The 23,000-nt window shown below is 44.7% G+C and overlaps 2 protein-coding genes across 7 annotated transcripts; one reads left to right on the top strand and one right to left on the bottom strand.

Annotated features, from left to right (window-relative positions):
• The first annotated feature begins 4 nt into the window (after positions 1-4).
• HEXD (hexosaminidase D) lies at positions 5-9,988 on the top strand. 4 transcript variants are annotated; one of them, XM_053994465.1, is made up of 12 exons: positions 5-164; positions 605-714; positions 804-891; positions 1,612-1,776; positions 2,843-3,026; positions 4,313-4,384; positions 5,133-5,328; positions 5,978-6,060; positions 6,845-6,923; positions 7,001-7,102; positions 7,592-7,681; positions 8,536-9,988. In XM_053994465.1, exons 1-12 carry the CDS (start codon positions 99-101, stop codon positions 8,702-8,704), a joined length of 1,404 nt encoding a protein of 467 aa, XP_053850440.1. In that variant the 5' UTR covers positions 5-98; the 3' UTR covers positions 8,705-9,988. The 4 variants fall into 4 exon arrangements, with proteins under 4 accessions (XP_053850440.1, XP_053850443.1, XP_053850439.1 ...); XM_053994468.1 differs by lacking the exon at positions 7,592-7,681 and adding an exon at positions 7,510-7,591; XM_053994464.1 differs by having other exon boundaries at positions 7,510-7,681.
• On the bottom strand, positions 8,580-23,000 carry LOC128816661 (cytochrome b-245 chaperone 1). Of its 3 annotated transcripts, XR_008439984.1 has the most exons (8): positions 22,908-23,000; positions 20,603-20,733; positions 19,456-19,497; positions 18,123-18,196; positions 17,080-17,176; positions 15,178-15,322; positions 13,732-14,181; positions 8,580-8,665 (listed from the first exon to the last, which is right to left on the bottom strand). XR_008439984.1 is itself a non-coding variant. In XM_053994472.1 (7 exons), exons 2-7 carry the CDS (start codon positions 20,685-20,687, stop codon positions 14,052-14,054), a joined length of 573 nt encoding a protein of 190 aa, XP_053850447.1. In that variant the 5' UTR covers positions 20,688-20,733; positions 22,908-23,000; the 3' UTR covers positions 10,048-14,051. The 3 variants fall into 3 exon arrangements, 1 of the variants encoding a protein (XP_053850447.1); XM_053994472.1 differs by lacking the exon at positions 8,580-8,665 and having other exon boundaries at positions 10,048-14,181; XR_008439985.1 differs by lacking the exon at positions 8,580-8,665 and having other exon boundaries at positions 14,102-14,181; positions 14,815-15,322.

The raw sequence follows: 23,000 nt of genomic DNA, 5'->3' as shown, positions 1-23,000 counted from the left end.
ACGGCACACCGGGACAGCAGGGCAGGGACAGCGGGGCGCGGCCGGGCGGGGTGTGCAGGGGCGCCGGGGCGACAGGCTAAAGTAATCGAGGCCAGAGCATGTGGCGGCGCCTAGTGCACCTGGACCTGAAGGGCGCCGCGCCGCGCGTGCAGTACCTGGAGCAGGTGAGGGGTGAACCTGGGGGAGGTGAGGGATGTGCCGGGAGCAGGTGAGGGGTGAACCTGGGGGAAGTGAGGGATGTGCCGGGAGCAGGTGAGGGGTGAACCTGGGGGAAGTGAGGGATGTGCCGGGAGCAGGTGAGGGGTGAACCTGGTGAAGGTGAGGGATGTATCTGGCACAGGTAAGGGATGTGTTGGGATCAGGTGAGGGGTGCACCTGGTATGGAGGATGTCCCATATGAAGGTGAAGGATGGCCTTGGCACAGGTGAAGGATGTATTGCGCTCCGTTGAGGGATGTACCGGGCTCAGGTGAAGGATGTATCTGGTATGGGTGAAGGATCTAGCGGGCTCAGGTGAGGGATATACCTGTGCAGGTGACAGGGGCGCAGGGTGGTGGCGCTGGTCACAGCCCAGCTGCATCCCCAGTGTCCCCTCCCTCCCTCAGGTGCTGCCGCTGCTCCGCGCCCTGGGTGCCACCGGGCTGCTGCTGGAATATGAGGACACCTTCCCGTACACGGGGCCGCTGGAGCTGCTGCAGGCCCCCCACGCCTACAGGTAGCGCCACGTACCCCGCAGGCAGCTCCGGGTGCCCGCGGGTGCCCCGGGCCGTGCCCAGCGGGCACTGACGGGCGGCTCTCCCGCAGCCCCGAGGAGCTCCGGGCGCTGCTGAGCCGGGCGCGGGCGCAGGGCCTGGACGTGGTGCCGCTGGTGCAGAGCTTCGGGCACATGGAGGTGAGCTGGGCGTGCTGGGCTGGGCCAGAGCGGCTGTGCCGAGCCAGCAGTGCCCGGGGGGACAGCAAGGCTGGGGGAGTCTCGGGCTGCAGTAGGAAGAGCATTGGCAGCAGGGCAGGGAGTGATCCTGCCCCTCTGCTCAGCTCTGCTGACATCTGGAGCAGTGCGTCCGGTTCTGGGCAGAAACCACAGCCAGGAAATTCCACCTGGACGTGAGGAAGAATTCCTTCCCTGTGCAATGACCAAGCCCTGAGCAGGTTGTCCAGAGAGGGTGTGGAGTCTCCCTCACTGCAGATATTCCAGAGCCCTCTGGACACAACCCTGTGCCCTGTGCTCTGGGATGGCCCCGCTGGAGCAAGGAGGTGGGACCAGATGAGCCACTGTGCTCTTTTCCAGCCTGACCCATTCTGGAATTCTCTGCTGGAAATTTCCAATCCAAGTCCCGGTGCTCTGGTTACCCAGCTCTACCAGCTGCAGGATTTGACATCAGGGTCACACTGCAGTGACCTCCCCGTTTCCTTCACCCACCCCGTGAGGTACTTCGTGGTCAGAGACCCCCCAGCAGCGTGGAGCAGCAGCTGTGCCCCCAGCCTGTCCCTGGGGCTCAGCCAAGCCAAACCCCGGGTTTAGCAGGACACCTGCCCTCAGAGCCTTGGGGACAGGAGGACGCTGCTGTCCCCTGGTGTGGCAGCTGTCCCCGAGCTCCCGTTTCCCTTGCAGTTTGTGCTGAAGCACAGGGAGTTCGCCCATCTGCGGGAGGTGAAGGCGCTGCCCAACGCCCTGAACCCGCACAAGGAGGAGTCGCTGGCACTGGTCAAAGCCATGATTGACCAGGTCATGGCCCTGCACGAGGACTTGCAGTGGTTTCACATCGGATGTGATGAGGTGGGACTTCTCTTGAGCTGGGAATGTTTCTTTTCTTTTGAGGAATGATAGCAAGGGCTGAGGCTTCTGCATTTCAGTGGTGCCCAGGCCGTGTTTGGGTGGGATTTTGGGGACAGAAAACACCACTCGAGCCAGTGTAGAAAAGTCTGTTTGACAATAAATGATTCCAGTAGCACAGGTTGTCATTTCCATAGATATGAGTGTAATATCAAAGTATTGAAAGCAGCTTCTTAAAGCTAACAGCATTTGGGTTTAGGTCAAGTGAGTGTTTGTAGTGAGATATCAATTAGAGCTGTTCACTAGGAATCCTGTAAGTTTGGTGTAAGACATTGGCTCATTGTTCTGGGCAAGTTACTCAAGTAAACCCTTCTGTGGTTGGAAGTGTTGGGTTTTTTACCTTGGTAGTTTGTCTCCTTGAGAAGACTCAAGTTTTTCTTTCTCATAGTTTCTTAAAACCACCCTGATGCCACACAGATTCCTGGAATTCATTCTGACCACTTAACTGTACTGATATTAGTTTAGCATTTTGTATCCTGTTGTGTTGAAACTGGTGGGAAGGATAGACAGGGAGCTGTTATAAAGTAAAATACTACTTAGGTAGAATAAATAAAATCTTCTCTAAACCAGCAAATTTTAATTCACTCTCTGCACGGGACTAAGTATGCTGGGCCACCCTTGGACATGGCCCCAGGTTATTTCTAGACTCACATTTGGATGATCTTCCCCAAGATAGGAGCCCCATTTTATCTACCTCAGGTCCTGATGGGTTGCTGGATTTGAAGTGAATAAATGTGGTGAGAGCTACTTCCAAGGACAAACACCCCAAAGGCAAATAGGGCAGATAGATATTTTAGTTTCTGTAGGGAAATTCCCTCAAGTGATGCATGTAATCATGGCCACAGTCTCCTGCAGACTGATGGAAATGCTTGCAGTGTCTTCAGCACTGAGAGGTGCTTTTGAACGTGTCCACTCAGGGGGTCACATCTGGACAAAGGTTTTGAATATTGTCTCCCTCACTTTCTCTATTTCTATACAAGAAGTCAGGATGATTTGCTTGGTGTTTCAGGTCTACTACCTTGGCGAAGGAGAGGAGTCAAAGCAGTGGCTGCAGCAGCAAAACAACACTCCAGAGAAGCTGTGCTTATCCCACATAAAAGCAGTTGCCACTTGTTTGGCCTGGTCTTACCCCATGGTGACACCCATCGTGTGGGACGACATGCTCAGGGGCATGAGCGAGGAAACACTGGCAGGTGTGTGACCAGCCACGGGGTGAGGCAGCTTTGCACAGGTAAAATAGATTGGTTGGCAGCTGAATCAATGAAAACAACAGATCTGGCAAGAGTTGAGATGTGGTTTGTTTGACTAGAGAACAGAAGCACTCAGTCCTTGGCTGTCACAGAGTCCCTGTGTGAGCGTGGGCCAGTCTGAACACTTTAGTTTTCCATCACAAAATGCTCACCCTGCAGTGGCTGCCATCAATTCTACTTTCCTTATACATTAAAACAACCAACATTAAAACAAAACAACAACCTCTTAACATCTGTGGTCCAAGTCTAAATCTCTGTGCCTCTCATCACCTTCTGATGTGAGGGTGATCTGATCCCAAGTGGTGCAAACTCACACAGAGAAGCTGCAGCCCTGTGAGCATCTTTGTGATCACAGTGCACATCGTGAGGACTTTGATACTGAATTGTGGGGTAGCTCCAAGACCTTGACATCACAAGTCTTGTTTGTGGAAAAATATCAAAGCACTGCTAAAATTGGAGTAGTCTGAGCACAGATGGAGTTTGAGCATTTTCAGAGTCACCTTACATGGCTGCTGTAAACAGATTTAGATGGTACCAGGAAGAGCTGTGCAGCTCATCCAACAGTGACTGACCTATTCAAGGCTTTGATAATGGGAAATAATCCCCCAAAATGCATGTGGGACCCATGGAGTTTCCACAAGAACGGTACAGCATCTAGTGTGCTCTACTGCCACAATAACAGAATGAACAAATTAAAATGTGATGGAGTTAAAATACTGAATTTCTGCACAGTTTACTGCAGTTTCTCTAGGGATCAGTTTCACATGTTTAAAACTAGCTGAGGAGTTAATTATAAAAGGAGTTAAAGCTAAATTTGCATCTTTAGTTGTACTTGAAAAGCTACGTTTTGTGCAAACATAGCCCAGGCACTCTGTAAGTGAAAGGGTAAATGTTACATTTGAATTTAGCTAAATCTCCTCTTGTGGCTGTGCCAGTGGAATCCAGCTGGTACACAGAGAGATGCAAGGAGCTAAGAATGAGGTGGGCTTGGGGTGAATGGGATCTCTGAAAACTTGTCACTGCTCCTCCATATCAATGGTTTCACCATGCCTGAGGACAGTGGCCCTGGGCATGTGCCAAATCCTGGCCAGGCTGAAAATGCCATGGGGCACTTCAGCTGTAAGTGACAAGCCATAGTTGTGGTCACATGCTGCTGCACCAGTAACCTCTACTGAATTCTCATTTAAGCAGCTGTTTTCCATGATTTAGAAGAGCTCTGTTCCTTTCAGAGTCTGGGGTCCCACAGCTGGTGCAGCCCATGATCTGGGACTACGCAGCAGACATCGACGTGGTGGGCAAAGGTTTGTACTTCTCTGCTGAGCTGTGTGGAAGCAAAATAGCCAAAGCAAAATTCTGTTATTAAATCCTGCCTTAGGTGGACACCAAAACATTCTGGTTTTGTTGAATTGTTTCTTATTGCCTTAATAGCATAAAGACAGCCCTTGTTTGATTTCACATCATAACTGCTATTACTTATTTTCTTTTTCTATTTATGTTTCCCCTATGAATGACTTGCATTGTAGGCTGCTTAATTCTTTTCAGCAGAGCTATGGAATCACTGATAGGAGATTCAGAGGTTTTCCACAAGCACTGTTACAGTAATTCTCCTTGCATTAACACCAGTAGCAGCACATAACTCTATTGAACAGCTCTGCAAAAGAAGCTGCAAGGATTCATACATCTATAGAATTCAGAGGGAAGCTCCTAAAGGCTCCTGTCAGGCATGTAACATTCATGCAAATATTTCTTTGTTGCCAGAACAATCAGCTGTCAGATGTCGTGCATGCTCGTTACAATCTCACAGCTCTTAGCATGGTAGCAACACAAGGGAGTGGAGTACAGTGACTGACACATGAAAATAGGAGGACAGCCACTCAAAAGGCTGCTCAGAGGGGGTGTCAAATCTCCCCTCCTTGCTGATGCTCCAAGCCTGGAAAGCCTCAGGAGCCTGTTGGATCTGGAGCTGGGTTCCCTTCACTGCAGCATTGCAGTCAGGGCTGAAACTGGAGAAAGCTCATCCTGTGCATGTCCCTTTGTGTCTCCCTGCAGTGCAGCTCATAGAGAAGTACCGCAGGTGCGGCTTCTCCAAGGTGTGGTTTGCAAGTGCCTTCAAGGGAGCCACGGGAGTGAATCAGTCTCTAACACTGATTGGGCACCACCTCAGGAACCAGCTGGAGTGGCTGCAGGTGGCCAGCAGGAGCCCTGCTGATGTCCTCGAAGGTATCGCGCTGACCGGCTGGCAGAGGTGAGGAACGGCCTCTGGGTGCTTCCAAGGGTCACACATAAGCAAACTTCCACCCAAAAGCTGCCTAAGAGGTACAGGGAAGGATTAGAAGGGAACTTTGCCACCCTGCAATTCTTCTTGTCACTGCTGGGCATTGCCCCCAGACTATGAAGGGTGGATTTCAGAGTTGCAGGCAGCTGTACAGGAACAATGGCTTTGGGGACACCAGCACCAGCAGATTGGGTTGGAAGGCTTGAATGGATTTTGTGCCACCTTGAACTGCTCATAGATACTGTAGTTCATGCATGGTGTGTCTATCTGAGTGTCTGATGGGAACTCAAAAACAATGAAATCACATAAGAGATGAGAACTTGTTAATGTAATGAAGGAGTAAAACACTTTATGCAGTCAGGAGGTCTTAGGGAATACCAGAGAGTTGATGTCCAATTTCTGACCCTAATTTGCCTCAAGTAGAGAATTTGGTTTTCATCTGTTCTTACTAGTAAAACAGGAATACTTCACGCTTCAGAGAGAAGTGATCTCTTCTCTGAGACAGAAACTGATGTTTCTAAAGCTCTTTGATTTTTAGTGATTGACATATTTAAACTTCCCACTTGTTTAATCTACTCTAACAGTAAAATGTGTAATTAATGGATGTTTTCTTATGTAGGTATGATCACTTCTCTGTTTTGTGTGAGCTTCTCCCTGTGGGAATTCCATCCCTGGCCGTGTGTCTGCAGGCACTAAAGAATGGTACAATGACAACTTTATTCTCTCTCAGATAATGCCTAGCACAGGAGTGAAGTGACCTTTCCCTAAGATTGCCACAGGCTTGTTATATTTTGAGATGGTCTGCTGAATTGATCATAGCCTGAATTATAAACAATAAATTACAATTTGCAGTATGGGAGCAGAGAAGCCTTTTGGCCTAAGTATTTAAAAACAGCCACTGTATCCTCTTTGTTTATTGTGATCTAACACACAAATGGTCCAAAACTTCATGCTTATATTAAAAAATAAATTTAAGATGTGGAATTGCTTTTCAAACTTACTTAAAACAATAGTGACACATAAATGAGCCTAAATTAGTTTAGATTTAGAACGTGTTCATGTGTAAAAGTTGTTTTAACTAATTGTTTTTCTTAAAATGGGTACAGGGAGGACACTGTCTGGTAAAATACCTCCTGTAGTTTCTGCTTTCTTTACAGGCAGTTGCCAACAATATTTTTCTTATATTCCAAATAAACCCCCGCAATCCACTGATTTTTAATTAAGGCACTAGAAATATTCAGCACCCTGAACAGAAAGTTCAGAGCTAGGAAGTGCTCACCTTGCACAAGACAACTGTGTGAAAGACACTGAGCTCCTCCTCCCAGCCACAAGTGGTTTTTCCTTCTTTTATTTCCATTTTACCTTTCAAAAAATTCTTCGCCAAAGGGGAACCACTAAGCCAAGGCAGAATACTCCAGAAAACCTCTCTTGTATGAACATTTTGGTTCCTTCGGCTCCTTTACTCATTTCCACTGTCTTCTGCCAGGTGGCTATTCTGAAAAGATTAAAGAAAACGTGGAAAATCTCCTGGGAATGCCTAACCTGGAAATTGATACTTTCATGAGGTAACATTCCAGCTGCAGAATTCAGGTGCTTCTCCTTGTGTGGTAAGTTCAGAAACTAACAGATCCTCTTTGGACAGCCCAAGTCTGGGGACATTTCCTGGGAGCAATATCCTCACCCTTGTGACACAAATCAGTTTCCACCTCAAGTCATCAGTGGATGAACTTCTCGAAAGGAACAGGTAACGAGGTTTCAGTTGATTCTCTGCCTGGCTGCAGGAGTGTTAGAACTGTATCATCTCAAAGTGGGGCACAACTCCAGAAAAGTGATTTAAATATCAAGCTCTGCTTTTCAGGTGTCACTGACACCTAGGCAGAACATAATAATTACATCAAAATTTAAAATATTTTAGGAAAGTTCCTAAATACTGTATGCTGCCTTATTTGAAGCATATAGTTCTTTCCTTAATTACATTTTACTGCTATTCAAAGTTAAAATGAAAATTTTGAATGGTGTAGTTACAAAAGAAGGGAGCTTGAAATAAAACTTAATACTGCAGCAGATGATCAGGTGATCGAGTTTCACAAGCTAATTCCAAAGATCTATAGACCGAAATAAACTCACTCCTTAAGCATCATCTCTGTGCAGGAGTCCAGCTAAAGCCTCCCTGGCAGTGACAAACAGATGGTGCTGCTGTTTCATCACTGCTCCCACCAACATCCATTTTCAGGTATGTCACAGGCTGGTTCAGCCCCTACCACAGGAAAAGGAAGATAATTCATCCTATTGTAATGCACCACTTCCAGCCAGATGCACTCAGGTAACAGCACTTGTTTTGTACTACAGGGGAAATAAAGTCTGATATATTTTGGGCACTCAGGTACAGAGAATTGTGAGCCCTTACCTCTTTCTATAATTACCTCAGAAACATCAGTGAGAATCAAAGTATCCATAATATGTTTTTATACAACATGTTTGGGTTGGAACTAGATGATCTTCACAGTTCCCTTCCAACACAAACAATTCTATGATTCTAATTTTACCTTTGCCTTCTGTTGAATGAATTCTTTGAGAACAAGTACAAAATTGGTCTCCAAAAGCCTCTCCTGTAGAGCCCTGCTGCACCTCAAGCAGTGGTTGCCCTCGGTGTAGGAGCTCACCTTGGGCCAGATTGCAGGCAGGGCTTGGAATAAAGCCAGGCCCTTCCCCTTGCTCCCTGCCACCATGGGCTTTTCAGAACTTGTCCTAGACATTTTGCCAATTCATGCTAAAAGGTTCATTTACACTTTTTTTTTTTTTTTCCCTGTGATAAGGTGAATATCCAGTCTCATCTATTCTTTCTGATAAAACCCAGATTGAAATTCCCAACAAGTCTCACAGTGGGTTTCAGTTACACTTAAAATGTGTGCAGTGTTTTTTTGAGCTCACATTTTGGTACTTTAAAAGTCTTTGCATGAGGAAAGTGCCAAGATCAATGGAGCTTAAACAGAAAAGGCATCCAGCTTTTGCCATCTGAACAAAATCAAGTCCTTTGGGCTCTTGTAATAGATGCTTCTTTTCCTGTAAAGTGGTTTTAAGGACAGTACTCCCTCCCAAAGGCCAGTAAGCCAACCCTCCCCTGAGGCAGAGCTCACCTGCAAATGTCATTGTTTCTTCCTTCTCACTTCTGCTCAGCCTCTTCTCCAAGTGGAATGCTGTGGTGCAAGACCTGCAAGCAGCCATGGAGCAAGTTTTCCACAGGTGTGCTATAGAGGAATGGATGGAGGAGAATGTCCACCCCAGCCTACAGAAGCTGCAGCAGGTGCTGGATGATTTAGAGGAAGCAATAAGAGCACAAAATTAAGGGCATTTCAATTAGTCTGACTCACTCCCTGGGAAAACATGGCTAGTGTTGGCTGGCCCTTGAGCTGGAGTTTGTCATCTTGAGAGAGCATGAACTATGGTTAAACAAAAGTGACCTGAAGGCATGAAGGAATTTATTAGCATAAAACACTTCAACTCAATTTTCCTGTCTTAACACATGCTGAGCCTTAATTCACCTGCCTGTAGGTCAGGTTTGCTGGCCTTGCATAACAGAATGCAGGAGTGAGTCACAGCTCACTCCCCTACAAGGCAGGAGAAAAACCCAGTTTCTTCCAAATTCAGGATTTGTAGCAACAGACTCGTACATAACAACGACCTGGGAAAGTTCTACCCTAATATTTAGGATACATTAAAAATGTTTGGGTCATTATGTTCTGTACCACAACCTGTCAGCTGTGCTCTGAGTTGTGTCCTACCACTCCATCAAGAGGGATCAGGAGCAAGAGGGAGCTCCTGGGCTTGGAGGGAAAATGCCTTAACACATGGGGCTGCTTCACTTTCTGCCACAGCACCCCCTAAGCTCAGCCTAGTCCCACCCCACAGAAAAGCACCACCCCACTCACTGAGGCATCTCTTTAGCTGTGTGCAACCTGAAACTGCAACCTGCACTTTCCAGGTTTGTCCCACTTTGAGCCATGACTAAAGCTACTAAGTATAAGGAAAAAATCCTGGTTGATTCTGCTTTAATGTCAAACTTGTCATAATGTATAGAAATATATTTTGGGGACTTTTGGTGATTATCCCAATTCTCCACTAAATGGAAATAATTCAGAAGTATGGTAGTTAAGCCTGTTACTCCAGCATGAATATTCAAAGTATTTATTTTTGTGCTTCATTTACTCCTTTAATTTTTTTTTTTTGGAAGCACTGGTATTGAAATTTTCTTGGAACAAAACATACAAAAAGTAAAACTACAGCATAAGACAAGCTTCAAGTGACTCAATGAGAGCCTCAGTAACTAGGTCCACACGCAGATCTTTATCTAAAAAGAAACAATTGCTACGTATACCTGTCACATAGCTTGAACTAAACAAGATCTTAACTTATTTTACTTGAATAAAACCTTTGATACTCAAAGTGTTTGTAGAAGGGTGTTGCTTTTTGTGTGTGTGTAGCATGTTGGTTTGGTTTGAAGGAGGGAAAATGAAAAAATATTCACCAACAGAGAGTTGAATCTATCAGCTTATATGGAAATAAAAGCTGGACTGCTGCAAGAGTGTCAGCAGGGTTATTTCTAAGCAGGTATTTGGGCTTCTTCTATTCTGTCCTCCCCCTCATTAACTCCTTCAGTAGATCTGTTCCCAGTAATAATTTAGACAGCCATTAATATTTTAATAATTTTAATTAAAAACAATACAAAATACTACAGCAATGCAAAACAAGTTATCAAAGTTGATTTTATCAATGAACGTTTTTTTTAAAAAAAGACAATACAACAAGGCCTTGCTGAAATTCTACTCGCAATCTTAAAGTTAAAAAAAAGGCAATTTCCAAACATTTCCAGAAGTATTTTTGCCTCCCAGCCATCTATGACACTGGCAGAATTAGCACTCTTTATTTATTATGTGAGCCAGCTGAGGTTTTGGTATCTGTAACTTCATAAATACAGCCCAAGAGTCAGATCTCAGCTATAAATATTTGGATTTTCTTTGAGACCTGCACAATTGATGCCAGGTATGGGCTATTTCATTGTGAATACTGAAATAGGAGGTTACACAAAGGTTACACAAAGCAGTGCTCTGCCTCTGCACAGATGCACTCTGGCTTTTGCTCACTGCAGCAGCCACAGCCCCAATCCCATCCCACCACAGCCATGCATGGAACTGCCACTGTGCTGCTCAAGCATGAGCTGAAGCACCTGTAAGTGGAACTCAGCATACAGTTACAGTGAAGGACAGGACAGAAGGCTTGGTTTAGGGGTCAGGGTGTTAGAGCTAATCTAAGGTCTGCTATGCAGCTTTTAAAATCATTGATAAGTCATGCAAACTACAGCTGTCCAGGCACAAGTCTCCAGGCAGCCTGAAATGCACGAGTTACTATCCACATCTGTAAGAGTCTCCTAGGAGTACCTAATTTCCTAACCAAAACGAGTCTTTCGCGTCATTCCTTTAAGTCCAAGTCACTTCACAGCAGGCACGTGTAAGGCTCTGTTTAGTGGGCCTTTGACTTTGCTGGGCCCAAAACCATCCAGGAGAGCCTTCAGCAGAATGGTGAGAAGTGGCAGAAAAGGAGGATGAGAGAGGACTCGTCCAAAGAAGGAAGAGTGGACCCTGACCTGAGCTGCATCTGCTTTCCACAGTTCTGCAAGCTGATCCCATTGCTGAGGAGTGCACAGGCATTGCCATAACCAAATCCATGAGAACAGCAATTGCAGGTTCATTGTACATGCACACAGTTACTGCACTGCATCTGGCCACGTCTTCCAGCTAAAAATGATAAAGTTTTTGAGGGCAAGAAGCTCCACATGTGGATCAAGAGAAACACAAGAGAAAACCCCATCAGCCTGTGCTAACACTGGTGCAGTGTCCCACTGGCAGGCTCAGATGGATCAGTGCCACAGGAAGCTCCTGGGTGGATCAGCCAGCAGTGCCTGACACATCCCCACAGGCAGCACCCACAGCCTGCCAGAATGCCCTCAGGGTCCCATCCTGTTATCTCAGACTACAGAACACAGGTTCCCACTGAAACCGAACTTGTTGGTACAGTGACAGCTGCCAAATGCAAAATGGAAGTGGCACAAGAGAGGATGGCACCAGCTGCTCCAAGGGAAAGGCTGAGGAGTCAAAAATACTCCTCCTAGACACACCGTGACGGCAGCAGCCATCCCTCTCCTGCCCAATGAGGAGGATACTGGAAAACACCTCTAAAGAGGTGATCACTGACATCAACCCAACATGCAAGTTAGTCCCACAGGATGTATTTCAAGTTACACTGTACCTCACTAAAGGTCATTCCCCTTTCCATAGCTTTTCAATTTTCCTTACATTGCTTTAGTCTTTGTCTAAGACATTGCATAGTCTGTAAGTGGAGACATGACTAACACCATGAATGCACAGCAAGCTGGACACACTACAGCTCAGCAGAAGCAGGACACAGGATGCCGTGCAGGGTCAGACCAATAGATGTACCTCTCAAAAGCTGATTTTTAACTGGGGAACTACAGCGTGGTTTATGTCTTCCATGGAATGTCAGCTCTCATGGGAATACAAATCAAAGCCAGCAGGGCTGAGACCAAAGGCAGGTAGTTTAGTTTGGTTTATCCATGGTCCACTCCACAGGCTCAGAGTAACTGCAGTGCACACCATGAACGCCCTCTGAATATCCCTGACACAATGCAGCAGCTACCACCAGCTGAGCCCTTGTGTTACACTGTACCATTACACACTCTAGGACAGTACTTCCTACTTAGAACACTCACCCTTCTCATTTTACACTGTGGGGGAGAAAAGAGTTCTCCAAATCCCCAATCTAATTCTCCTCTCTCTAAAATGAGCATCACCTGGGGTATACATTACAGTGGATTTAAATGAGGAACTCTACATAAAGTGTTACACCCTGCAACATTTTTAAACAGGTTTGATGATTATGCTTAGCCTACAGCTGTGCTGGAGAATAAAGGCAAATTTAGCTAATTGCCTGCAACCTACTTTTTCCACATTCATACACAGCAGCTTCCCAGTTCCAGTGGCGTGGGGTAGGCACCAAAAGCCCCATGATCACCCCAACAACTCAGAGGACTTTCAGGAACGTGTCCTGGCAGAGGTCTGTACAGATGCCTGACATGATTACAAGTTTTTTATCTTATTTAAAGGAAACAGAACTAGTTCTGTGCTGCAGGCAAGCTACATCAACAGCCATGTCCCTGCTGCAGTGTGAGTACCTTCCACTGACAGCACCGGGCTCTGCCTCTGCTCACATCCTGGGTCTGAGCAGCTGGAAGGGAAATCTTTGATGAGCAGGTGCTCAGCTTCAGACCAAACTGGAACATGTGCTCAACATGTGTGATGTGCCTTCTACCAAAAACTTTTCAGAGCCTTCCCTCTGTAGAGGTAGAGTGATTGGAAACAAGAACACAAGCTCTTTTGAATCCTGAAGAAACTGCTGCCAGGAGACATTTGCTGCTGGCCAACCGTGAAAGCAGACAACACAGTTACCTCGTACCCTCTTCAGATCTCCTAGATGTAACTGTGTAAAAGTATTTTCCAAATCAGGTCTGAAGACCATAAGATTCCTAAATAAAACCTAGTGAACTTTAGTACAAGCAGCTGTAGCATGCTGAAGGAACCTGCAGCTTTTTACAATTTTTTTCTTGTACTGACATATTAATGTAAGAATGATGGAGTTCTAGTTCTAGACAGAATATGTTGACTAACAGAGGTAGCTTTTACTTTAGAAATACCTTGAAAAAATTTATATTTTAACTATTTGTGAAACCATTGGTCAGAACAGAGGACACCACACACCTGGAGTAAAACACAGGTACAAGTCAGACATTGAGTCTATGCTACCTACCTTAAAAAAAGTTATTATTTAGCACTTCGGTATCATTTCAAGTGAGGAAATACTCAACAACTCTAAGCTACCACCATGTTTGACATCATGTTTGTTATACATGTCCCTGCTTCCTTTCTAAATACACAGTTTAAATGGTAAACATTGAGGTCTAGAAAAAGATTGCTCTGTCCTGCCCAGAAGTTAAGCAGAACAGGATTAAGGTAGAACATCCCAAAGACATTTCATCATGATCATTTTTCCTTTGCTATTTATGGCTCCTTGGTGAGTCTGAGATAAGTTAAGACACCGTTACAAGTTGATCAACCTGATGTTTAAAATTCCAAGAGAGGCACTCAGACTTCAATTTCCACAGATATCCAGTGGCAGGTCAGTAGTAGAGAACATAAAAGTGCCACTACTCTGCATCTCCTAATTGCATATATTAAAGGGGAAAACTCAAAGCATTGTGTTATGAGTTACAAATTCAACTCTTCTACATTGCATATACTGTACCTGCAGCAAATGTTTGCAGTAAGCAGAAGTTCACATCTGTATCTTCATTAATGGAAAAGCAATTATTTCAAACCAATTCATTAATAAATAACTATTCCTAGACAAGTTTGATGAGGTGACAAGAGTTCAAAAGCCAGCAGTGTCCACATGCAGGGTCTTGAAGCAGTTTAGCACTAAACTATGACAGATTCCACCCATTGTAAATGCACACGTTGAGAAATGCCCAGGTCAAGGTTGTGAGGGGTTTCCTTTTCTGAAGAACAATCAGAATATTTTCCAGATGTGTGAAAGCCTCTGCTTGCTTCAGTTCACAACGACTATCAGTATTTAACCTGTGGTTCATCTGCATCACTTGCCTCTGTTTCACTGCTCTGGGAGAAATCTTGTGGGGTCTCTACTCTGTCCAGTTCCAGAAAACTCGTAATGAGTTTGGCAACTGCTTCCACATCACTGTGGAAAAGAAGAAACAATGGAAGAGTTAGTGGAACTGTAATGCTGACAAGACAAGAGCAGGCATGCTAATTCCTGAGAATAACTGCCTAGAGGGAAAATCATATGGGCATAGAGGGTATGGCTAACAGCATGCCACACCAAGCCATTCCCTCCACATCATAACAAATGAGTCCTTTCCCAGTCCCTGCTGCAAGGCTCCTTATTATCAATGCTTAAGATAAATCTTCTGTTAACTAATACACCAAATGTTTGCAAAGTAGAAATAATCCCCTCTGCCACTGCATAGCTCAGGAAGGCAACTCCATCAGAAATGCAGCACTAAAGGGATCTTAGATATCTAAACATGATCCTGACAGATGGTGTTAGCCAAATGTCTGCAGATGAAAACATTATGGGGTTTAAAAGGTTAAACTGAGTAACACAAGGTCCTAAAAGTAAGTGAAAAACAGAGCTTAGTTATAATGATGCCTTGTGCAGGCTGCCCTAGAACAGAGGCCAGACGAGTTAAAGAATAAAGCAGGGATTTATTAAAAGGATCTCCTCCATGGATCCACCTTGGGCAGCACCAGAGCCCAGCCAGGGCTGCACCCAAGATGAACTAAAATGGTCCCAAAATGCACAACTGCTCACAGTGTCTTTGTTCAGTTCTGCTCCATTTGCACATTGGAGTTCATTGTCCCATTCCAGCTTTAGCCCATGCAGTCCCATCCTTCTTGTTTTTCTCTCTTCAGTGCATACTGTTTATGCTCTTGGGCCTGAGGTTTGGATTTGTCCTTGGTCCCAGCTAGAGAAGGAATTGTTTTGTCTCCCTGCTCTGTGCAGAGAGCTCACCATCCCCTAATATGAAGCCCAGAGCCACATACTAAAGCAGCACAGAATGTGAAAAATCAAAAAACTAAACTCGGAGGCATCAATAATAGCTGGCAATTATTGACCCCCATGATTGGCATTTCCCACCTTACACGTTCTAATTTTACAAAGTCCCCACTGCACCTTCTGCAGCCCAGCACTGCACTCTGGGTGAGCGGGTGTGAGAAGCCGGTGACGAAGCGCAGCACGACCAGGTAACCCTTCCCGAAATAGCGCACGGCCTCCTCCTCCACGTTCACATCACGGATCTCGTTCAGCACGGCCACCACTGCAAAGACGGGCAGAACAGGCAGTGTCAGCACGACTGCAAACCCTCAGCACTGCCACTGGTGACACAGTGACAGGGTGACAGGGACCCTGCTCCTGGGCACCACTGCTGCGATCCCTCACAGCCAGGGCAGTCCTGCAGCAGCAAACTGGTGCCTTGTGCAGGCTGCCCTAGAGCAGAGGCTAGATGGAGCTAAAGAATAAAGCAGGGATTTATTCCAAGGATCTCCTCTCAATGGATCCACCTTGGGCAGCACAAGAGCCCAGCCAGGGCTACACCCAAGATGAACCAAAAAATGGTCCCAAAATGCACGAGCACTCCCGGGGGCTCTCACTTTTATAAGTTCTGCTCCATTTGCATATTGCAGTTAATTGTCCACTTCCAGCTTTAGGTGATGAAGTCTCATCCTTCTTGTTTTTCTTTCTTCAATCTACTGTTGATGCTCTTGGGCCTGAGATTTGGATCACTTGTCCTTGGTCCCCAGCTAGAGAAGGAATTGTTTTGTCTCCCTGCTCTGTGAAGAGAGCTCACCATCCCCTCATATGAAGCTCAGAAATACACACTAAAGCAGCACAGAATCTGAAAAATATAAAAGCTAAAACTTGAGGTATCAAAACAGCTGCTGAGCTGCTCAGGCAAAGGAAACATGCACAGGGTGTGACTGCAGCACGTTGTAGCTGGGACAGGCCCTAAGGAAAAAGATACAGCCAGCCAGGCACTGGGGAGTAACCCAGTATTACTTATGTTTCCACTTGCTTTAATGGCAGTTTTAACTGTTTTTGTGTATGGAATAGGCAAACAGGTGTTCAGTTTACTGAGACTGAACTAATACTGAAATATTTAATTGCTCAGAGCACCTGCTGATCTCTGCATGCTCACATGAATGGTACCCAAACCAAATATATCATAGAGGAAGAGACAACTTCAGCTCTCCATTGTCAACATGTATCCTAAAGGAAAGCTCAGAAACATTAAACAGCCTTCTCTCCACATCTTTTATCTTCCATCTCCAAAATGAACTCTTTAAAAACAAGTTCAGCTTAAGGTCATTCTGAATTTGGCTGCTCTTCTGAGCTTACTGAGAGCTGGTTCTATTTACATCAGGAAGCAGAACAAAAACTCTGACATGGAACAATATCCTACTTTTGCAACAGAATAAAAGATCCTAGTTTGCAACAGAGCTAACAACTCACCACCATGACTCAAGCAACTCACAGACCATACTGCAAATTCTGTTAATCCATCAGGAAGCCCAAAGGCCATCAGACCCTGCATTAAACTGAGCCCCCTGAACAGGCTGCTTTAAATGCCTATTCTCTACCTGCAGGATGGAACATGCTACTTGCATATGGTATGTAAACCTTTGCCTGCTCCCCAAAGCAGATGAGATTACAGGAATCTCAGCCTCTAGATCCAAAACTGAAGTTTTTCCACCAGTCCCAGCTGCCAAGCAGGCTAGCCAAGGGCAAGGTAAACACATTAACATCCCAAAGGAATGGCTAAGATTATTATGGAAAGCAACGTGTAGGCCTACTTACCTTGGATTAAAATAATTAACAAGATGCATTCAGCACACTGAGAAAAAGCATTTGGGCCCAGAGAGGCAGATTGTTACATCTGCTGCTTGGGAACAAAGCAGATCTGGAAGCAGATGTGACTTAATTTGAGTACAGAACTCCAGAGAAGCTATTAAATGGGCACACATCCATCTCTTCTGCTGCTCAGCACATTTTCTACCACAGATGCTGCTTTCTCACCTTGTTCATTGCCTCCTTTTGACAAGGTCAGTATTTTTTTGTAGAGGTTGAATGTTTTTAGGCAGATTGTTCCCTTGTTCTTGTCAAATACAGCTTCCTGTAAAATTGAAAAATAAGAATTAATATTTTATTGAAAACACCATCACTAGCTATGTTTCAAAGTAAAATAAAAATAGTTCTATGGGAAAATATTCTTGGTAACAGAAAAATACACAGCTAGCTCAGAGACATTCCTCTATTACTAGGCCATGAAAATCACAATCTTGCTCTTGATTTTAACAGAAATGTTACCATATCTCTCGTGTGACTTCTAGAAGGGAGTTAAAAGTGGGTTCATTGTGCCTCTTGCCACATTCCTCATGTAATAAAAACTTTGCCTGGAATCAAATTCAAAAACCAACTTGTAACTCCTATAATTTTCACTTCTGGTGAATTTGACATCATAGTGCTGTGCTCTATGGGCCAGGCTTACACAGACCTCAAATATCCCAATAAAATGGATATTAATGATATGGGATATTAATGAAATGGGATATTTCATATTAATCAATGAAAAGAGGATCTCCTTCTCTTTAGGTGAGTTGCTCATTCTAACACAACTCAGGTCAGCAGGGTGACAAGGTGGCTTACTGCTCTCAAATCCACACAATTCTAATTCTAAACCAGAGGAAAACAGCTGAGCAGCCTAGAAGCTGAGAGCTCCCTTATTTAGTGGTTGTGCTGTCATTAGCTTGAAGGCTAAGTTCAAAATCATGTGCTGCAGCTGAATGTCCTGGTCATCCTACCTCTTTTATTGAAGAGAACATTTTGGGCCAAGTCTCCACTTAAAAATACCCATATGTTTAGCTTCACATTTTTATGCTTGTGTAATCAAGGAATTATTGCCCTAATTCTAGCCCCAGTATAGCAACCCAGAGGGCTTCCTCAAAACCAAAGGCATAACTTGTCTGTTTGGACTGAGCAAGTGCGTGGGGCTGCTGGAATCAGCATCTGCCAACTGCTTCCTGCTCACAGACCCTCATTTCCTGAGTTCAGCATCTTACCTCCCACTGCTCCAGATTCTGGGCTGCCACAAAGAAACACCCAGCCATGTAGAAGAGCTTCCATGCCAAGCTGTCTGAACAATGCAAAAAATGCACAAACTTAGCTTTTTTCCCCCCTTCTTTGGTATTCAAACAATCCTGAAAGCAACACGCTCCCTTTAAAAGCAACAAAAGGAGGAAAGGTTTCTCTGATGGAACATTCTTGCCTTTAGTTGTACTACAACTTATTTTACAGCTCCTTCCCAGGATGAAAATACAGAAAGTCTGCACACTTTTCAGAGACTTCATTCATGCTGGGCTTCAAACCATACAGAATTATAAGCATATGTATTATTGGCAAGGTTGTAACATCACATCTTTCTCTTTTGTACAAGCAAAGACATCTTAAAAGGCATCCACAAAACTGCCAACCTGCTGTCAAACACCAAATATTTGTGCTGCAGAGGACAAGGATAGGGATAATGAAAATTCAATAAAGCAAACATGTTTCTGCATAAAAGGAAGCAGTTGGTCCTCTTGACAAACAAACATTTGCATTTCATGTCCTGGAAATGTTTACATGTCACAGCCTGAATAATTTGCTCACTCAGGCTTTTAACCGAAGGCACAGTAGAGCTGTCCTGGGATTTCAGAAAACTTTGTTGCAACGTCTTAAGAAAAACAAGGCCGATTTAGCTGGTGGCTGAAGCAGCTTTCACTGCATTTTGCTCTTTAAATAAAAATACGTGGGTTATATTGGTAGCACATTCCTACACACCACTAAGTTTTAACATTTGATGTTAACAGGATGCAGCACAAGAATCACAGGGCAGCTTCCAGGACAAATCCCATGGATGGAAAGACAGCTGGCATTTGGTGCAGTCTGCTGTACTGCAGGGGGAGGAAGCAGCAGAAGCTGTCTCATCCCTAAAGGTGCTTGGATGAGTAATCTCTGCTAGTGATGATTTGACAGTTTCCAGAGAAACAGAGAACTTCCACTACAGGCAAAGTAATCATTTCATTATGGTGTCAAATAATCATTACATGTCTTCCCAGGAGAGCTGCGAGGACCAGCTAATCACATTTATAAAACATTGGAAGTACAAAATGCCACAGAGTACCAGTATCATTATTAAAAATACTTGCAAATGGAAAAGGAGGCTGAGTAAGAAATAGAGCACTAAAGCACAGTAAGCCATAGAGGCAACAGTTATTATTGCTTTTAATATTCACACCACAAAGTGGGAGAGGAACCTCCACTGCCTTTGAAGGGTCAGACAGAAGCTGCAGGTGATTCATCAGCATGAAAAACAGATTAACAGGAAAGAAACCCAAAAAAGTGATAGGCCATTACCTGCACTATAATAAGCAGCAGCCAAACCTATGGAGGCTATTCCTAGGAGGAAAGAGGAGAGAATTATGACAAATAAGCAGCTCAAAAAATATTTAAAATTCCCTGATGAAAAATATCACTTTTCAAAAACAGGACAAACCTGATTGCAACATAGATCACTATATGAAAGTCAAATTATTTTTTTTCTCTCTGTTTTAATAAAACTCCCATTCTGCAAAGGCATTAAAACTACAGGGGCTGGGTCAGAAATGAAAATTTTGTGACATAACTGGGAACAGAACCTCAGAGGGACTCAATCTAACCATGACACCATACTTACACCACACATACTACTCTCAGCACAGTACAACTTGGAGTGCTCACACAAACCTTGCAATGGTTATTTTCCCCTTTAAGTGCTCTGTGGAGCCAAAAGACAACTTTTGCAGTAAAGTTGTGTAAGAAACTGCCAGCTCTTTTCTCTCAGGGAGGAGAAAGCAGCTGAAGAGTGTCCCATGCCCCAGAGGCTGCTGCAACTGCAAAGATCTTCTCAACAACATCCCTGAAAGCAATGACAACGTGGTGTTACTGCAGTGGGATCTGCTCAGCTGGAAAGCAGGATAGACCAGATTTTCCCCAGCAGCTCTCTTGGTACAGTCCTAACAAGTTGATTTTTCCTGCATATTCAGCAGCGTTTATAAAGATGCCTTTCAGAATATCCTCTGGGATTTCCCATTTCATCCAGTGTCCTTAGGAGCTCAGCACCAACCACACACAGCATCCAACCCCAGCATGGCCACACTGCAGTTTTCCACTCCTGAAAATTGAGATGCTTCTCAACCTAACAGCCCCTTCAGAAGCTTCACATTTCTATTGCTGCATGGCACATAAACCTTCTGTTCTTGATCTTTCAGGAGTCTCTTAAAATTCCATCCATGAGCTTCTGAGGCTCTCCAGATAAGACTGAAAGTCTCACAGTGAAACTGCCATGCTGAGGCTTCAGACTCATTTAGTGGCTATGAGAAAGGAAGAGCTCAAAGCACAATCATTCCTCCTCTGGGAAGGAAAATGCCTGGAAGGCAGGCATTTCACTAGGGGCTCTTTCAGGGGTTTATTGTGACCCTCTCTTCCCTTAAAGCAAGCTCTGAAATGAATGCTGTGGTCTTACCAACACAGAGAGACCAGGATCGGATGCCAGGTGACCTCTTTAGGTGAAGATGGGAATTTGTGCGTTTTTCAACCAACATGTACATCTTCAAAAGAAACTCCCAACAACCCAGTTTGACTCATGAAACCTCACTGGACCAAAAAAAAAAAAAAAAAAGAAAAAGGAAAAAAAAAGAAATGAAAGGGAAAAAAAAGAAAAAATTAAGAATTTTAAATCATTGACAATTTCACCAGTTTCCCTTCCAGGACTCACCAAGTCTTAATCTAGACTATGAAAGATACTCCAGGATAAGAACACAGTGTTTGTGTTTTTGGACAGGAAGAGCAATATGTACACTGAAAACAACCACAAAGTAAAACTGCCATGTCGAGAGTTGCATAACAACAACAGGAATCTGAACTCTTGGAAGAAAGTTCTCATTTTAGGGGTAAAAATCCCTTTCTATTATAATCAGATTCCAGAAGAAAAATGTGAAAAACAAGAACCTGGAACAACGTTGTTGTTGCTAATTCATGCAGCCCTTCAAACAGAGAAAACAGCAAGGGGAATGGAAATCTCTTTTCCTGTGAGCTCAAAGGGTTGTGTGAAGGGCTAGTCTGGGAGCTGGGGCAGGACAGTTCTGACATGGGGTCTCATCCCAGGGAGGGCTACAGCCAAGCACTGCCAGCATCCCATAATGCCACAGATGATGTTCCCATCTTCCAAGCCACCTCAAGAATACAACCAGGAGCTAACAACAAGCTAACAACAAGCTGTCCTCAACAAGGCCTAGGCAGAAACAGTAGAGACTAAAAAGACAGGTACTAATTAAAACCAGTAAGAGCTGGGTAATCCCATGCAGCATTTTCAGTACATTTTTACTGTTTTACAGCATAGAATCAGAGTTATTTAGGGTGAGAAAGACCTTTAAGATCCAACCACTAACCCAGCACTGCCCAGTCCACCACTAAACCATGTCCTTAAGCATCTCACCTACATGTTTTTTGAACACTTCCAGGGATGGTGACTCCACCACTTCCCTGGGCAGCCTGTCCCACAGAACCAGTTTAAGGTTCATTAAGCTGCTGTTAGCTGCCCATGATAACAGGTTTCCAGAAAATGCCAACATTCATCAGGTTTTGAATAACCATGAAAAACACGGAGAGAGCAGGTCTGAGCACATCCAAGTTCTCACAAAAGGCAAATATGTGATTTTCAGTCCTGTAGTTATCCAGCCGTTCTTGGATACAAGAAGATGCTCCTGCAATTCTGGTAGTTTCGATACAAAGCTCCAGGGGGGCAGATTTAGCCAGGTCTTTTCAGTTAAACAAAAAGCACCCACGACTTTGATTTTAATCTCTTAGCAACACATCTGAGAGCATCTGAAACCGAAAGAGCCAAAAGCACTTATGCATAAGACACGCTCCATCTCCTCCGGATGTCAAGCATCAAATTTTAATTTTCAAATGACTCCCGTGAGTTGCTCTCAATATACCGGAAAATACTTCTGCATGTAAAATGCCTTCTCCTGCCTGTTATCAAATTCAAGTTATAAAATACATCGAGATCACTGCAGAAATCTCACTGTATTTAACAAATATTGCACCCTACTTAGAACATAATTCTCACGCATATCAGTCAAGTCCATTAATGCAAACTTTGAGCTCTCCCCCCATAATAATTTAGGGAAGTTCAAGCAGGCAAATGCCAGTTTTAGTTTAATGTTGGACACTCAACATCAGTGCATTGTCTCTCACAGGCTGTTGCTTGCAAGAGATAAACCTTGGAATAAAAAGCACCAAAGCATCTTCTAAAGCTGCATTTAATAAATAAATCATAAATCCACCCTAAAGCAAATACAAAAGTTTTACTACAACAATGTTATGATGACAGAAAAAGAGGTATTTTTGTGCTGCTCTTTCATTTTAAATTCCAAAACTTAATTTTGCTTGAATTTGTCTAGTTTGACACTGAACTGATCTCCAGCATCAAAATAACATTCTCATGCTTCCTCCAAGCACTCGGTTGAGAGCCAGCGAAACCCATTGGAAGAACTGAAATTTTCACCCCTTGAAAGCTCCACCACCAGCAGCCACCAAGTCAGGACCACGCATCAGCTGAATTTTCTTTACAGAGCTCATTTTCCTTTACCTCCCAAGCCTGCACCTGCTCCCATCCCAGCCTGGTTTCCCCCTCAGGGAGGGGAACACCCAGAAGCCAGGGACCGGCCCTGCCAACACCCACCCAAGCCGCGGCTTTTGTCCCCCCCGCGCGTGGGGAAGCCGAGGCCGCCCTTCACCCTCGCCCAGCCCCGCGCCCGCGGTACCTGCCCGCGCTGCAGCCGCGCTCTAAAGCGATCCGCGGCCGCCTCCGCGTCCCGCGCCCGCAGCGCTGGTCCCGCCTCAGGGACGGAGGGACG

The sequence above is a fragment of the Vidua macroura genome, chromosome 19, assembly GCF_024509145.1.
Source record: "Vidua macroura isolate BioBank_ID:100142 chromosome 19, ASM2450914v1, whole genome shotgun sequence".
NCBI lineage: Eukaryota > Metazoa > Chordata > Aves > Passeriformes > Viduidae > Vidua > Vidua macroura.
Note: the sequence above shows the minus strand (reverse complement) of the source record. Positions and strands in the feature narration are given on the sequence as shown.

What these genes read in the sequence shown, in the direction of transcription:
- HEXD (XM_053994464.1), top strand. Translation starts at nt 99, where the DNA reads ATGTGGCGGCGCCTAGTGCACCTGGACCTGAAGGGCGCCGCGCCGCGC. An exon ending in GCGCTGACCGGCTGGCAGAG is followed by an intron (nt 5,329 to 5,977) that starts GTGAGGAACGGC and finishes TTTCTTATGTAG; the next exon opens with GTATGATCACTTCTCTGTTT. An exon ending in TTCCAGCCAGATGCACTCAG is followed by an intron (nt 7,682 to 8,535) that starts GTAACAGCACTT and finishes ACTTCTGCTCAG; the next exon opens with CCTCTTCTCCAAGTGGAATG.
- LOC128816661 (XM_053994472.1), bottom strand. Translation starts at nt 20,687, where the DNA reads ATGTACATGTTGGTTGAAAAACGCACAAATTCCCATCTTCACCTAAAG. An exon ending in ATCCTGGTCTCTCTGTGTTG is followed by an intron (nt 19,498 to 20,602) that starts GTAAGACCACAG and finishes CTTTCCTCCTAG; the next exon opens with GAATAGCCTCCATAGGTTTG. An exon ending in AAAAGGAGGCAATGAACAAG is followed by an intron (nt 15,323 to 17,079) that starts GTGAGAAAGCAG and finishes CCGTCTTTGCAG; the next exon opens with TGGTGGCCGTGCTGAACGAG.